The sequence below is a fragment of the Pseudorasbora parva genome, chromosome 5 (assembly GCF_024679245.1).
Source record: "Pseudorasbora parva isolate DD20220531a chromosome 5, ASM2467924v1, whole genome shotgun sequence".
NCBI classification, from domain to species: Eukaryota; Metazoa; Chordata; class Actinopteri; order Cypriniformes; family Gobionidae; genus Pseudorasbora; species Pseudorasbora parva.
The window spans coordinates 25568569-25586891 of record NC_090176.1 but is presented as its reverse complement, the minus strand read 5'-3'; the positions used below and the strand labels follow the sequence as shown (position 1 = coordinate 25586891).

At 37.6% G+C, this 18323-nt stretch overlaps 1 protein-coding gene across 1 annotated transcript; it reads left to right on the top strand.

Moving 5' to 3' along the window:
* The first annotated feature begins 32 nt into the window (after positions 1-32).
* Positions 33-16956, top strand: nxph2a (neurexophilin 2a). Its single transcript, XM_067444983.1, has 3 exons — positions 33-553; positions 655-797; positions 15110-16956. The coding sequence occupies exons 2-3, from the start codon at positions 753-755 to the stop codon at positions 15860-15862; spliced, it is 798 nt and encodes a 265-aa protein (XP_067301084.1). The 5' UTR covers positions 33-553; positions 655-752; the 3' UTR covers positions 15863-16956.
* Positions 16957-18323: the final 1367 nt, after the last annotated feature.

Genomic DNA, 18323 nt, shown 5'->3' with positions numbered 1-18323 from the left:
ACCTCAGATGAAGACAAGAACAACGCAGACACGTGCCTACAATGGGTTAATCAGTTGACGTCTCTCAGTTGAGAGTCCCTCACAGGCGCTAAATCTGAAGAGCACTTCAAAGAGGGATTCACATCACTACACTCATACACATTCACAAATCAAACTACAGACGAACCAACTAAGATATTGAGCTTTTGGTAAAATATATACTCTACTTTGGGGCTGTATAAAACTTTAATCAGAACAAACTGCCATAAACAAGAAGACAAACGGCGGACTGCGCGAGCGAGCACTCGCATCAATCACGCAAAATGCTGAGAGGCTTCACACCTTCGCACTGATCGGACTCGGCGCATTTCGTATGTCATCGCTGCGTTCCGTCGATCTATCGAGCAGCCACTCGGACACTACTTTCCAATAAAAATCTATTTTAAAGCAGCCTTTCCTGTCCCGAGCACATTTATCAGTATCACTGCCGCCTGTGGGACCTTCTCCAGCTGTGCCGTCATAAACCCCGCTGGTCACCGTCACTTTTCAACATGATCAACACCTTTTGCCAAGGGTAAGCAAACACTTTGCTTTATGGAACATGATGCCATTCAACTCTTCCGACAGTAATCTTTCTGATAAACGCATTCAATTTCGTGTCATTTTCTAATTCAGGTAGTTGAGAGAAATGGCACTTTCTTGTAAACCCTGTGAACTGGATATTTGCTTCTCCCACCTCAAGTAAGAGTCCAAGACAATTTTCTGTAGTCAAGATGCAGATCGCTTCGGCTGTTTTGCTCCTGTTCTGTTTGCATAAGGTGAGTAGCCTTTCCATTAACACGTAGCCTATATGAAAACTATGCAATTATGTGCAAACTTTAAATGTATTGTAAAGAGCAGTAAAGATACGTATAGGATATTTTTGGTAAACTAGTTCATTTGAATAAAAATAATTGCGAATGCATCATTCTTGTGGATGAGTCAATCACTATCTATTGCCTTTTTAATCTCTTTTATATTAGCTTTTCTTGGACAGAAAAACACATTTGACAACTTTTTTATTATTTGTCTCGTGCAGCCTGTCACATTGAAATTCAGATATTGGAATTAAATAACATCATACTTTTGTTTTAGCTGAGGTGATGAAAATTGTTATTTACAGGTAGCTCGTTTTATTCATCTTATTATAACTATCTTATTCTCAACTGAGCGTCACTTTACACATTAAATATTTTCTATTATATTATATTTCTATAGAGTAAAACTATATATATATATATATATATATATATATATATATATATATATATATATATATATATATATATATATATATATATTATTGTGTAGCCTATTATTAATTCTTCATTTTTTTTTATCATATTTTTATCAAGCAGTTTGTTATTAGACGTGTAGTTACATCCACTTTTGGAGATTCTAAAACACTTATAATCAGTCACAGAACTGCATACAAACATAATTTTCAGTTAGATGTATTTATGTAGAAATCCAACCTTGCACATAATACTTTTTAAGATTTGTCTGACAGCAGCATTTGGCTATACCTGTGGGAATGGCTTCTGTGTATGAGTACATCCACTTTTGTACAATCCTCCAAAGGCAGCGTCCCAATGGATTAGAGTCCCTACAGTCTCTCCTCTCTCTCTCTCTCTCTCTCTCTCTCTCTCTCTCTCTCTCTCTCTCTCTCTCTCTCTCTCTCTCTCTCTCTGAGACACACACACACACACACACACACACACACACACACACACACACACACACACACACACACACACACACACACACACACACACACACACACACACACACACAGAGTGACTCAAATACCGGAGAAGTAGCCCAGCATCTGTGTGGCTCTCTGGGGACAGATAAGAGGGTCAGAGCCTACACACTAGTAACTATTCATTCCATGACATCTGCTGCAGTCAACCTCTGAGAGCAGGACGCTGAACAATGTGATCAGCACTAAATCCACTTGAGCACAACGGCATAACTCTATTGTTTAGACACATTCCCTTTCATTCCTCATCTTTGTATGATGATTGTCCTCTGCATGGCTGAAATTCAGCGCAGTTGGCCTTTGCTGCCAGAGCTCCGCTCTCTTCAACACCCCCTCGGTTGCCCACTGTTGTGCTTTGCTCTTGTCTCAATATGTGCTCAAGATCTTCCAGAGCACAGCTTTGTTGATTGAAAGAAGAGATGATGAGTAATTTCGGAAGGCGGCGGTGTGTGATGTCCAACGAACTCCAACAGCACACAGATGTTTGCTCACTCAAACATTCATATGATGTCAGTCTGTAAGAATACCACAGTCCTCAGTTATTTTAGTATGAAACTCTGCCTCAGCCGAAATCTCAACTCAGAGGGCGCATTTGAATACTCAGACTTCAATGGTTTATGAAGAGCAAATTTAAAGCCGGAATAATGATTCGCAGCGAATTCCCTATCGCGAGGTCGGCCAGCTCTTCCGCTGTCTTTGTGTGCAATTAGTTTTGATTTCATTATTTATTTACTGGAGGAAAACTAGCGGTGGAGAATTTACTAAAAATTTACAGTGCTCGGATTAGGAGCCACGCTTTAATCTTATGCCTCTGATAATGCCGCGTGGCCTGATTGATTAGTTTTTCAGGAAGCTTATGTCAGAAAAACTAATCCGTCTTTGGATTGTGCCAGCCGTGTAAGGTTCTCCGCTCTGGTGCTGTATCACGGAGGCGAATTACAGAGCTGCTGGGCTGTGATAAGGCCCTCGTCTCTTTCACACACCCGTCCCTCCGGACAATAAAAACGCTGTTTATATTCTTCAGAACCTGCTGCAGCCCGAGTCTTCACATCAAGTCCTCACTGGCTTTGCCATGTGAGGGGAGAATGTACATCGGGATCTCAGAATTGGGCTGAGGAAACCAAAGTGAGAGGAAAAAGCAGTGCCAGAATGGAATCATGAAATGTGTGTGTAGGTCCAGTAACCCAGAAGTTCCTGCTAGAGAGATTACATGAGGGTTTCAGTGAGTGCGTCTGTAAATATGAGCGTTTCTCTCTAGATTGGCATTATCAGTGCTGGGCTTATACACCAGTGATGTGTATCTGTGTCTATATTGGGGTCATTGCTGCTTTCCAGAAGCCCGGCCTCAGTAATCCCTCATAAACAATGTTGTCTGTGACATTTACCGTTCTAAGCAGTGATGCTTGGTGGTGTGCGCTTTCTTATGTTTGTTAATTTCATGTAGGAAAATACAGGAAATCAACGTCACACCCAAAAGCATTTTCAATTTACGTTGCCATAATTTTTAGTTTGCTGTTGGTTTTCATAAGTTGTCTACTTTTCAGACGCATTTATTGTGAATGAATAATGACAGACATGTTGGATTTAATTTTATTTGCTTTACAGAACATTCTGATATATAGAAACATGACATCTTTGTTAACATTAGTTAATACAAAATCCAGCTGTTCATGGTTTGTTCATGTTAGTTCACGGTGCATTAACTAATGCTAATAAGATTTTAATAATGCATTAGTAAATGTTGAAATTAACATTAACAAAGATAAATAAATGCTTTATAAGTGAAGTTCATTATAATTTTAACTAATGTAGTTAACTAATGACCATTATTCTAAAGTGTTACCAAAATGTATAATAATAATAATAATAATAATAATAATAATAATAATAATAATTATTATTATTATTATTATTATTGCTTTAAAAAGACTTAGCCTGCAGAGATCTCTCTTAGAATTCCATGTATTTCATTTCAAATGGAATTCCATAAATTTGTATTAATTTATCACTATAGAAGTTTAAGACTTAAAATTAATTACAAAAAAACAAAAAACACTTTTGGCTCATTATTAGTCACTTGCACTGCAGAAAGTTACTCTAGGTTTACAAATGTAATCTTAAATGTGTGTCTCACACATTAGACCGTTGATGTTAATGTCGTTTGTCAAAGTTCTGACTTTTATTTTTGCCATGGATGTAATACCAGTGTCATCCATTACCTGAGATATGAAATCAATGCTTTTCCACTTATGGGCTGGAAACTGTGATTTCGGAGTGTTCCAGAGCTGAAGGACAGGCCTGTATATTTCAGGCTTTATATCGTGATAGATGTGTTGTGTAGCAACTCTGTCCTATGACCTTCCAAACCTGTATTATGACTTTCTTTCTTCTTCACAATGCAAAAGACGGCATTTTGAAGAACGCTTTTTAGCTTTCAAAGTATGGACATACACAACAAAATACTAATACATTATAATGGTTCAGAACGACCTGAGGGAGATTAAATGATGAGAGTTTTTTCTTTATCGTTTTGGGTGAACTATCTCTTTAAGATTGCAGATTTAGTATTTGCTATTCATGTTATAAGATTGAGCAGGTTTTCTCCTTTTAATGAATCTCCATTAGACCCATCTCCATCATATTTTCTTTACCTTCATTTTTTAATTCATCCCGTTGTCTCTCATTTTGTCACTCTGATGTGGAGACCCGCTTCTATGAAGAACCTATCAAATTTATAAGAAGCCAAAAAAAGCTTCTTCTTTTTTTGGTGCTGCTTCATTGTATTCAAAAGAGACTGGTATGTCTGAAAACAGTTAGGATTCGTCCTAATCAAAGAACAGAGACATCTGTACTGTCAGTTCTAACACTGCTGACAGGAAGGGCTGGCTGCATATGCTTCACACGCATGCTTCTCACTATTTATATTTGTATGATCTTCATCCAAAGCAAAGAGGGAAATTAAGATGTGAACAAATGGAACATCAGAAGTGCTCCCAGTCAGTAAGTTTGAAGTGTTGCGTACCTTTTTAATGTATATTTTTTCCCCGATACTTTCTCTCCAGTGTTGTCCTTGCATGTGAAACTTGTGATCATAGCTGTTATTCTTGCTGAGAAAATGTCAAACACATTTGTAGGAACAAAGACCAGACAGATGGGTATAATGGGATTGGAGAGGTGTTGATGGGATAATAGTTAGTACACCAGCAGAGTGTGGAGCAAAGAACCGACAGGTATTGAAGGGGAAAGAACAAGAATCACTTCTCACCTAACAGTCCTGAACTTCTTAACAGATTATGATGTACAGTAAAATGCAATATACAGTAGCACCTTGTCTGACTCTCTTTGTGTTGGTCCTCCTTAATGCTTTTGCACATATTTTTCTTCAGCTTTATCCCACAGTTGTTGACTTACATGTAGGGCATGTTAACACATTCAATTAACACAATTATTCAGTTTGAAATTATAACTGCTTTTAAGAGCTGAATATTCTTCAGGGATTTCACTCTTTTTAACGAATTAATTTCATCACTTCTACATCAATTTATTGAGAAAAAAAATAATAGACAATTTCCAGCAACTTAATCATAGATGATAAAATGATAAATATAAAAATTATAAAATAGCTTGGGATAACAAGAAAACATTTTTCATTTTAAAAATGCCCATGGGATTTGTATTGGTTTATTGATGTTTTCAGGTCTAATAATGCTTTTAAAATTAAGCTACAGTTAAAGTTTACAGTTAGACCACAGGTACCCTGGTTCTTCAAAGAAACCCAAATGTTCTTTAGGAAGTGTTCTAGTGTATTTTAAAACGTGTTTTTTTCACTTCCCTTGGAAGTTTTCTTAGGCCCCCTATGGGCCCCAGCCCCATTCTCACCAAGAACGATAACTATAAAGATAACTACAAGATATTAGAGTCCAAACTATCGCACATGTATTATAATCGTGCACTGTAATTTTTTCGTCTGCTACTTGAAAAGCGTGAGCTCTTTAATTCAGGATGGATTTTGGTTGTTTGTCAGTGTTTCTATAATTCATCAGCTAAAAAAATTAATAAAACAAAAATATTCTGAAAAGGGTTAGGGTTAGGGTTAGGTTAGGAGTTTCTCTGTGCCATTTTCATTATAGTTGTGTTGTGGACGAATTTAGAACGATATTTAGAACTATATTTTTTATCATTATACAGACATTTAGACATTTAGTTGCAGTTACTAAAAATATTAAATGTGTAAGCTATAATATATATATATATATATATATATATATATATATATATATATATATATATAAATATATAATTTAATCTTACTTTTTAGTTACCATGCATTATCACAACATTACTCTCTTACTTTATTACCAAGCAGAGAAAAGTTAAAGTCCTGAAATACTAGTAGAACAAGTGTAGGTTTCTGAATCTTTTTAGCGCATATTTAAATGCAGAGTTACATACAAATGTTTAAGCATGCATTTCATTGGACTCACATCACTTTAATTGGAAGTCATTGAAAGCGACCATACCTCTGATTGGCTGCAGGTCTGACCGGATGATTTAAGGGTCCGGTGACTAAGGCAGCCATGCATGAGCGTTTGGCTCTGTAAGGGTCAGGTGCTAATGACAGCGGGGATTATATGGCATTAGACATGCAGCACAGCGTACAGTTCAGCGATCAGTCCCGGCTGAGGGTGAGGCTTTCTCTCTTTGATCCTCTCCACTGAAAACCTGCCATTTGTTAGCAGCCCGGCTCTTGATTAAGAATGATGGGTTTCGGGTTGCGGCTGTTTCACCCATCAGGGTAGCAATCTATTCTGCGGCCGTGTGTAGACTCAGGACCCCACCTGCCTCCTCAAGGCCTTTAGGGCCTTCTCTTGAAACTGCTCTTTGTGTGAATCATTACAAATGAAATGCCCTGCAACACCATACAGGAGAAACAGTGGGGAGACAAAGAGAGAGAGAGAGAGAGAGAGAGAGAGAGAGAGAGAGAGAGAGAGAGAGAGAGAGAGAGAGAGAGAGAGAGAGAGAGAGAGAGAGAGAGAGAGAGAGAAAACGACATAGACTTTGGGGAGGAACATGGACAGGGCTTGGACAGCTCTAATGGAGAGGCAGCTGCCTCCATGTTCAGTACTGTTCAAGAAACTGCTATTCGATTGAATGGGTAACTTGTCTAAAACAAATGCTATTATGTGTTGTAGAACATCAGAGTAGGTGATCTTAGATGGCTGACACACTTGAGTATAGTGCACATGCTCATATAACACACAAGATTCATTCAGGTTTTAATCGAAACCTATCACCCTCTCTCTACCTTCACTTTTTTGTCTGTTCTTTAAAAAAGCCTATGAATAAAATAAAAATAAAAGGTTATCCCACTTAGATTTTGAACAAAAACAACAACAAAAAAAGGGACATATAAACTATATTTCACTGCTGAATCCATACGATAGCAATGTGCAAGGATTAGACAAGATTTAAAATGACATTATTTTTGAGTTCTGGACATGAACCCCGACTTTTGAGAGAACTATAGTGACTTAAACATCAGTTTCTCACTCAAAACTATCATATGACTTCAGAAAACATTTAATGTATATGTCTTATAAGTTTATTGCCCTTGTTTGGACAATCTTGACAGCCACGGCCACTATAATGTAAAAAAATATATTAAAAAAATTCAGGTCTCCAACTGAAAATGTTCTAGTGACTGATCATATCTAAAAAAAAAATCAGTTGACCAAATTGAATTTCTGTGAATTGATGCAATTTAATTCAAAGAAATTCAATTTGGTCAATTAAAAAAATTAGGTGTAATCAGTCACCAGATCATTTTCAATAGGAGACCTGAATATCTTTTTTTTTTTTTTTTTTTTTTTTTACAGTGTATGAACTGTAATCTTAGAAAAAGAAAATCCTTTAATTTTCACTATAGAGGTGGAATGGAATGACATGAAAGTGAGCGAGGATTTGAAAATACACAACTGGTCTGAATAGATTTAAAAAAGCATAACTTTAAAAATATAAACAGCTGAGGATCTTTTAAATCGTCCCCAAAAGCAACCCACGCAAAAAAAAAATGTCTTATTAAAAACATTTTGTTCTGAAATCAGCTCAAAATATCAGTAACATATCCTCTGATTCAGTACCAAGTTTAAAAATATGAGTCTAAACGATTTACTGTGAAATTTTTCAACTCTTACTGTCGAATATCTGCAGATTTGCCTCTGAATTTCAGCAACTGGCATCTGTTTATCCAGACTGCAGAGCAGGGCAAACATATGGGCAGAAATCGTGTAGTGTATTCCAGCCTCAAGAAAAGTCAATTTTCACTGTTGGATGAACTATCTTTAGAATAAGGCAGAATGTAGAATTCAAGGAAGTAAATTCTCAAAATGAGGTATGAACATTTTGCTATGACTGGTAGCTGCACTACCATGCTGAACAAACAGTCTATGGGGCTGAGAAATAGGGAGACAGAACGAGAAAGAGAAATGGACGGAAAATGACAAGAAGGTGAAGGTCTGACATCCAAACAGATTCATGCCCCGGGGCTGGAGAGCCATCAGAGGTGTGCTACTGGCAGACGAAGCAAATGCATTTTAACAGCATCCTCATCCATGATCCGCCACTGAGATGTCCCTGACTTCTTAATAACTTTCTAGAGGGCTAGTTCTGGTCACCACGGCAATTACCTTTATGTCAAGCCGTAAAAGATATGTCCACCCCAGGGACTGGCAGACAGCTTGCACTATAATGCTCATTACAGATGAACGTCTAGACTGCTTCTTTTCTCACTTTGTGGATGTCATATTATGATGCTGTCACTATGAAAATGGGCAGGCTATCGATGTGGGTGACCGACACATTGTACAATACTTTACCAAATTACAGATATATGAGTGAATATCAGAGGTTTAAACTATTTAATGTATGCTTTTATGATTATATAAATATAATCTTTCGCCTTCAGAACTGCCTTAATTCTACGCGGCATTGATTTAACAATGTGCTGAAAGCAATCTTTAGAAATGTTGGCCCATATTGATAGGATAGCATCTTGCAGTTGATGGAAATTTGTGGGATACACATCCATGGCATGAAGCTCCCGTTCCACCACATCCCAAAGATGCTCTATTGGGTTGAGATCTGGTGACTGTGGGGGCCATTTTAGTAAAGTGAACTCAGTGTCATGTTCAAGAAACCTACAATGGTGGTCGTAAAGGGATGGACATGGCCAGAAAAAATGCTCAGGTAGGCCGTGGCATTTAAATGATGCCCAAATGGCCTAAAGTGTGCCAAGAAAACATCCCTCACACCATTACACCACCACCACCAGCTTGCACAGTAGTAACAAGGCAAGATATATCCATGTTCTCATTCTGTTTACGCCAAATTCTGACTACCATCTGAATGTCTCAACAGAAATCGAGACTCATCAGACCAGGCAACATTTTTCCAGTCTTCAACTGACCAATTTTGGTGAGCTTGTGCAAATAGTAGCCTCTTTTTCCTATTTGTAGTGGAGATGAGTGGTACCCGGTGGGGTCTTCTGCTGTTGTAGCCCATCCGCCTCAAGGTTGTGCCTGTTGTGGCGTCACAAATGCTTTGCTTCATACCTCGGTTGTAACGAAGAACTGAGCTCTTCTATCAGCTTGAATCTCCTCTGACCTCTAGCATCAACAAGGTGCTTTTTCGCCCACAGGACTGCCGCATACTGGATGTTTTTCCCTTTTCACACCATTCTTTGTAAACCCCTAGAAATGGTTGTGCGTGAAAATCCCAGTAACTGAGCAGATTGTGAAATACTCAGTCTGGCCCGTCTGGCACCAACAACCATGCTACACTTAAAATTGCTTAAATCACCTTTCTTTCCCATTGTGACATTCAGTTTGGAGTTCAGGAGATTGTCTTGACCAGGACCACACCCCTAAATACATTGAAGCAATTGCCATGTGATTGGTTGATTAGATAATTGTATTAATGAAAAAATTTAACAGGTGTTCCTAATAATCCTTCAGGTGAGTATATATATATATATATATATATATATATATATATATATATATATATATATATATATATATATATATATATATATATATATATATGTATGTATGTATGTATGTATGTATACTATCTTTAATTCAGCAAGGATGCATTAAATTGATAAAGAGTTACAATAAATAAATCTAATAGTATTACTCCACAAACAAAACGATGATTGCCGCTGAGGATTACAAGACATTTTGAAGTGCCAAGTTGTGGGAACACACAGCATTTCACATTCCCATCCTTGTGATCCAAAAATGTAGAAAATGTGGAAAAACTTTTTTTTTTACAAAGTTCCAGTTAGATTGCATTGACACTGTTTGTTTGTTCGCTTCATTTAACTTTTTTAAAGAAACGTTTGAAGCAGGCTTTTTTAGAGAGTCTGAAAATAAAAGATGACTATAATGGCTCTGTTGCAACATGTATGACAGTGTTTTAACCAGTTGTTACTAGGGATGTTAACGATTAATCGATGATTGATTAATTGCAAAAAAATACATTTAATCGATAAAACTTATTGATCATCGATTAAGCAGAGTCAAGCACGAGTGAGAAACACGTAAAGCAGACACAAGGAAAAAGTGGCCGCGCAGGAGTTTGGGACCATTTTACAACTAGAGTTGCACCTTCACCGTGATGTGTATTCACGTGCACCTTTTATTTGTGCAAATGTTGTACTATTGTATTTATTTTCTGTAGACATACATACATATATGTATATGTATGTATGTATGTCTACACAATATAAATCGCCAATGTCACGTGATTTCAGCAGTTTGGCAGTTTGACACGCGATCCAAACTGCTGAAATCACCTGACATTGGCGATCCGAATCATTGATCGATTCACTGATTCATGACCGTTTGAATCTTTATTTGAGAAACACGGAAGAGAAGACAATGCTGAATGAAGTCATAGTTTTTGATATTTTTGGATCAAAATGTATTTTTGATGCTTCAAGAGATTCTAACTAACTAACTGATGTCACATATGGACTACTTTGATGATGATTTTATTCCCTTTCTGGACATGGGCAGTAAAGTGTGCATAGATTGCATATGCTCTGGGACTAAAATATAAAATATCTTAAACTGTGTTCCGAAGATGAACGGAGGTCTTACGGGTGGGGAGCAACATTAGGGTTAGTCATTAATGACATCAGTTTCATTTTTGGGTGAACTTTAAGGTGAACCCTTTAAAGCTAACGATTAATCGATTAATTGGTCGTGAATACAAACAATGATCTATCATTGTAATTTGACATCCTTAGTCACTATTAATTTGTGTGATGCAGATCGTTTGATATGTACTGAGTATTAATACTGTAGCTAGCACTGCAGTCAAATGCTTTGGATTATCAAATGCACATATCACGTAGAGAATGCTAGTTTTGTTATTGCTTTGATCCAAGCCATTCGCTGTACCTTTATCGTCAATTTTCGACGCGCTGGGTGCTCCATTCATTTCAATGAGAAACCTTTGGCGTCATACACAGACGCATTTAATTCTTTGCGTTTGTAAAAGCAGACATTATTTTATTAATATTTAAAGGCTTATTTTATATATTTTGGAGCAACTAACCCAACTCCTACCCTAAACCTACCCACATCTTAACAATATAAAACACATACCAGTATTTATTGCAAAATCTGACCAAAACAGTATAAAAGTATTAGCTCATGTTGCATTCCAAGTCTTCTGAAGTCATACGATGTCTTCATGTGAAGAACAGAGTTGATCTTGATGTTTTAATCGCTGAAATGATGATCCCGCTGCCCCGTGAACGAACTCATTCATATCTCATTCAAATAATTCAAAAGACTCTTAAACATGACGCAATCGGTCACAAGACACACGAGAGCCAATGACATTTTACAATCAATGCTGACGTAATCACGTAATTGGTCACAAGACATACGAGAGCCAATGCAATTTCACTATGAAATCTGAAGTACGGGCGGCAATATTTGAAATTTGATGTGTTCGTGATCTTCGACGGATGGAGATGCTGATCGCTTTTGGGGATTTTCTTCATTCAAACCAATCGTTTGGCCTCGGAAAACTTGGATTATTTAACTTTTTTGAATAACTCGTGGATGCAGTCGTATGTTATATCCTGTGTTTTATATCATGTTCACACAAATGGGTAGGTTTAGGGATGGGGTGGGGTTGGGTTACAATGTGTCTAAATAGCGTAAATAAAATAAATGTAAATGAAATCATGTTAAAATGTGTCTAAATAGCGTAAATAAAATAAATGTAAATGAAATTATGCTTGCTGATTTAATTGAGAGGCACACTCCAACATGTCATAATGGCAAAATTATAAACCAATAAATAATTTCAATAAATAAATTTCACCATGACGATAATATTCCCATTCCCAGTGCGTCTGTGTATGACGGCAAAGGTTTCTCATTGAAATGAATGGAGCACCCAGCGTGTCAAAAATTGACGATAAAGGTACGCCCAGTTCGTTGAAAAGTGACGACAAGGGGTCCTGGTCAAGCGTCCATATGTGATGAGTTGGGTGTGAGAATGTGTTGTGTAATCCTGAATAAAAGCTTCAGTGAGCGACATCTTCAATTTTGTCATCACATTTTACTTAAAACACGGGACCGCAAATGACAATTTATACGTTTGTAATTTTATCAAAGGGGATGAACTATGAATAGTTTATGAGAATGTCAGTGGGACAAATGATGGTACATTCATTTATTATTTCGGTTTTAAGAAACACAGCGTCATCTTTTATATACATCTTTTTAGTCAATTATTGATGGCCTATTATTTAAGTACTTAAATTTAATTTACCACAACCAAGACTTATAAAGCATATGTGATATGCATAAATGTTTCACATTGTTGGAACATGTCTCAAATATGTAACAAGATATTTTTGAACATTGGATATTGGGTTTCCTTGTTTTATGGGGACTGTATATTGCATCCTTTAAACCTTAACCTATACCCCTAAACTTACCCATCACAGACAACTTAATTTAATACATTTTCAAAAAACAACCGCAAAATGTATAAGCTGTTTTCCGAAAAATCAAAAAGTCAAATATTTCTGCTATTGCCATCATTGTGGGACCTTTTTGTCCCCATAATGTAGGGTTTAGCAAACACACACACACATTGGGATTTCATATTTGATGGAGACTTTTAGACTAAATTATTTTACACTGTGCCGAATGTATATTCTATCACCTAACCCTACCACAAAACACTGTGGTTATTCTAATAGAATACTTGTATGAACTTTAGGCTAATTACTGTATATAACTGCTGTTTCTGAATTAAATTAAAGGTAAATATCTGTCTATTACAGATATCCGAGTCTATAGCCGGCAGGACAGTACTGTACTTAAAGTCTTAATTAAAGTCCTTAGATTTTCCCCTAAGCAAACCATGTATGCCTTACCTCTACCAAAGTCACAGCTTCAGTCCTTTCCTTGAGTTAGACATCAAACATTACCAAAATATGTGTAGAATTACCACCCTACATGTAGGAAAGAGAGAGAGAGCATGAGTGAAGTAGAGAGGGAAAGGATTGGGACCGATTGTCAGCACAACCTTTTAAGTTATCCTCTCAAGGCAGTAAAGCGTTTTATTTTGCCTGTGATCCCTCCACTTGTCACAGCAATTTCCCCAGTTGTTCATCATCCTTTAACTGCTTCTACATTAGCATTATCATCTCCTTCCTGCTTCACCTGAAGTTGTCTCTCACCACATTTTCTCTAAATGTGAATGGTATTCATATTCCCTTGTCAAGTCATTGAGGTCTGCGAAATGAAAAATGAAGTGACTCACAACCAAATGCAAGAACAGAGATACGAGCGCTCTAGTTTACCGAACATCGCACAGTACCAGGGGGACTCAAAAGTGAATAAATGTTTCATCACAGACAAAAATCTCTATCTCTTTTTTTCTCATTTCCATTGAGGGTTATCTTCCATCTTTTATTCGTCGGACGTTCAGAAGATGCTGGAAAGTTTCACCTGCAGCCCATAAATTAATTATGGAAATTTACACTGTTCTCTCTCTCTCTCTCTCTCTCTCTCTCTCTCTCTCTCTCTCTCTCTCTCTCTCTCTCTCTCTCTCTCTCTCTCTCTCTCTCTCTCTCTCTCTCTCTCTCTCTCTCTCTCTGTTTTTACGTGGCGGTATTGTCTTAATTAAGGTTTGTGAAGAATGATAGATGAACAAACCGCCCAATCCATGGGAGACACATTGATTTCACATTATACAGGGAACTTTCAAATTACTGGGCTATTACTGGCTGTTTGCATCATTTATAATGTTGTGCATGATGTTCTCTACAGCCATTACGCTATTTGACAACAACATTACGCACCCATCTAAAAGTTTACACAGACAAACAAAAATGTTTTGTTTACATAGAATTTTAACCATATTTGATAAAGCACAGCCACAGCCTCTAAAATACTAATATGCTCTGGACCATTTTAGATGGAAATGTCTTCATGAACATAGTCCTTTGCTGACTGAGTTCTCATATGCTTCTGTTAAGCTTACAGCAAAATTAGTAATTATAGAGAAAATACAGGGTTGCTCGTCTGTGCGATTTCAAACAGCCCTACTTTCACATCTGCTTCAGCAAATGATCCTCTCAGCCGTGCCTTAGGATGGCAGCCTGCGCTAATTACCAGCGAAACTAGTTTGGCTTATTTCTACAAATTATTAAGACTTTATCTTAAGTGGACCAGAACTCAATCCTGGAGCAAAAAGGTTATTTGGCACATAGGATCAGCTCTGCAGTGTATTGCAGAAATAATTTTGTGTTTACACTTTTAAATATGCTTTGCAGATCACTTGAAGGTTTTTTTAAAAAAAACACATATATTACCAAGACAATTATCCCATATCATATCAATGTCCCTCTACACAATGGTATGGTATGCAAAATATATTGCTTCTATATAATCAACATCTTTACATTTTATTTAAATTAAACTTTATATTTCTGCATCATTTTGTATTCGCAATTTTTCAAGGGATTGCTGTTCTTTTTCCACATTAAAGACATTAATATTTTTTCTGTCAATAATTAAATATCTTTTGCTTCAAATCAAAGTTTGCAATGTTCACTTCCTAGCTCACTTCCATAAACTGTTTATACTCTTAAACACTTTTTTAAAATCCCTATGGGAAAATGGAATGGAAAAAATAATTTAATCAAAGCAGCCGATATTATAAAGATTATAATATTAGATTACAGGTTAATATTAAAATGATGGATTCTCATGTTTGTGTTTTTCTCAGTGTTGTTGGAAGGTCACATGCAGAAGAGTCCATATTCCAGAGGTGGGGCTTGTGGACTGGGGGGAAAACGAGGAGCACCCCTCCCCCAAAAGCGCCAGCCCCCGTGTTCTCAACCCCCTGCGCCTGTTCGCCCGAGGATCCCCTGGGTTCAAGAGCAACAGGAGGGAGATTACATATTTGGAAAACATTGAGGACTCCTGGGACTGGTTATCTAACCAGACAGATGTCAGAGAGTCGCAGAGCAGGACTAAACGCAGACCCATCGTGAAAACGGGCAAGTTTAAAAAAATGTTCGGCTGGGGTGACTTCAACTCCAACATCAAGACTGTGAAACTAAATCTCCTCATTACAGGCAAGATAGTAGACCACGGCAACGGCACGTTCAGCGTTTACTTTCGTCACAATTCCACAGGGCTGGGGAACGTCTCCGTGAGCCTGGTGCCTCCTTCCAAAGTGGTGGAGTTTGAGATCGCCCAGCAGTCCACCCTGGAGACGAAAGACTCAAAATCTTTCAACTGCCGTATCGAGTACCAGAAAACGGACCGTAGCAAAAAGACTTCACACTGCAGCTATGACCCATCTAACGTGTGTTACCAAGAGTCCACCCAGAGCCACGTGTCCTGGCTCTGCTCAAAGCCCTTCAAAGTCATATGTATCTACATCGCTTTCTACAGCACTGACTATAAACTGGTGCAGAAAATCTGCCCAGATTACAACTACCACAGTGACACACCGTACGCCTCCACGGGTTAAGATCCAGTCCCTCCTCCACAGTGAGAATGGTCAACCTCATTTCCCCCATGTGCTTCATCTGATTTAGAAGCAATTAAAATAAATCCAGATGTTTCGCATTAGGCTACATTACTGGCATGTGCTTCAACCTCTGCCTTTGCCTTTTGTGATCTGGCAGTCACAACGTTTGATGGCAAAATTACTTATCAGCATTTTTGTTTTTGGCTTGAAACATCCCACATCCTATCCCGTGGTTTGAGTTCTGTTGGGAAGTTTTCTCAGAAACACCTTTCGCTTTTTATCAAGCTAATAAATCACAGACCTAGAGAGGATAGAATATAAGTGATACACCTTTTTATTGTGAGGTTTATGTGTGTGCGTGTTAGTGTGTGTTTTATTGAGCAATGTGTTTGGCGCTAAATTGTGGAAAGCATGGTACGGGGTGCCAACGGTTTAAATCATACAGCAAAGACATCACATACAAATTTCTCTGAGTGATTTTGCATTTCACAAAAGATCTATGTGTGAATTGAGATTTGTGTATAATTTCAAAGAGTAATTTGCGACGTCTCACGAGAGCACAATTCATTGGACAGGTGGATTTAGTGAATCTGGCAGCCGGTTAACAACCCTTTGTCATGGTCTCGCCACAGAGATCCACATTTCCAGGCTCTAATTAACATTAATTATAGTGGGAAATTTCACTTACAAACCATGACAGAGGGGACCGAAGCCAAAAACTGAAATTTAGCATGTCAGTCATGTAGCAAACCTCTATTCATGCCAGTGACTTTGGACTGGAAACACACTCTTTTGTGTCCTCTGTTCCTTGAAAAGTGAAGATTGGAGTAAATACAGACATTTATGCAAACACACATGAAATACATGCGAGTCTGCCTTGTACTGAGTCTTTCATCATTTAAAACAGAAGCCTACCTGGAGATCATTAGAAGGAATCTTTTTGTCTTTTTTTTTTCTTTTTTTTGCACATTATAGTCTAAATGTCAGTGTGTCACAACGAACCAGTTGAAATGCCATAGTCTGATAATCAGAACTGGAATTCTCAGGTTCCATATGTGTGTGTGTGTGTGTGTGTGTGTGTGTGTGTGTGTGTGTGTGTGTGTGTGTGTGTGTGTGTGTGTGTGTGTGTGTGTGTGTGTGTGTGTGTGTGTGTGTGTGTGTGTGTGTGTGTGTGTGTGTGTGTGTGTGTGTGTGTGTGTGTGCGTGTGTGTGTGTGCGCGTGTGCTAAATAGATTATGGCCGTTTATTTCATTCTTCTCATATCAGAGCGACTGATCTGGATCACAGTTCTGCTCGGAGTGAAGAATCAGATGGATTATTAATTGTACTGATACTCTAATTGTCTTGCCACATGAACATTAGCATCAAGAACATGTCGATACAAAGATAGCTGTTTATAATTGTATTTAGTTTATAATCCTGTGTGCAATTTTGTGAATAGTGTATAAATGTGACTATAAAACCGTGTGTATTTTGCCTTTTAATGATGAATTAGTTTCTTTATTCTCTAAGTACAACATAAACAATTTTAAGCATAAATAAGTAGATGTATAGGCTATTTTAGTCATCTGGCTTGTCAGGCTTTATTTTTCACAACAGCAAATTGTACGCTTTATGTTTGTCATCAATATCTGTAATATATACAACAATAACAAACAAAAAATACCTGAGCTGCCAGCTTTCTTTAAGCTTTTATTTAGTATGACTGTCACAAAGAAAACCATGAAGCATATCCAGACAGTATATGTGAGATTTGTAGTGAAACTTATGCATATATTGCCCGTCATTTTTGACCACATTAAACACTGATTCTTCAATCAGTAAAAAAGCGAGCAAAATCACATTACGCCTGGATAAAATCGTACATCATGTGATATGTGCTTCGTTTCTTTAAGCTTTAACACATAATCATTTTCAATAAAAAGCTTTCTGATGTGTAGACCCGTGTTACATTATAGTTTATATGCACATGCAAACGATGGACTCTTCCTCAAGTGTTGTTAACCTTTTGTTTCTTTCAGAATGGATTGTCATGTTGTTGGCTTTGAACATAAACGGCCTCCTACCATCCGATTCACACAGAAGAAAAGAAAAGAACAAAAGACAAAACTGAATTGTCCTATGATGGAAAAAGAACAACTGAATGAATCCGCAACGTCTCATTAGCTCAGTGGTGCACTTAAAAAATGTCTTCCAGACAGACAGGAGTGGGAGAGAGGGTTTCTAATAGTGAGATGTTATCACAGTTCCCTAGGAGCCGAAGAAACGGGCGGCATGAAGCGGCATGTTGGCACGGGAAAAAGATGTGTGTTTGATAGCTCAGATTACGGACTGCATGCTGTTCACTTTAATTAGCCCCGATTTCCCCATCAAGGAGGGTGCGAGAGCAATACGTTGAGACTGCTGCAGAGATCACAATGGTCATGGCATCACATTTTGTGCTGCATTACAGAGCCTAGCA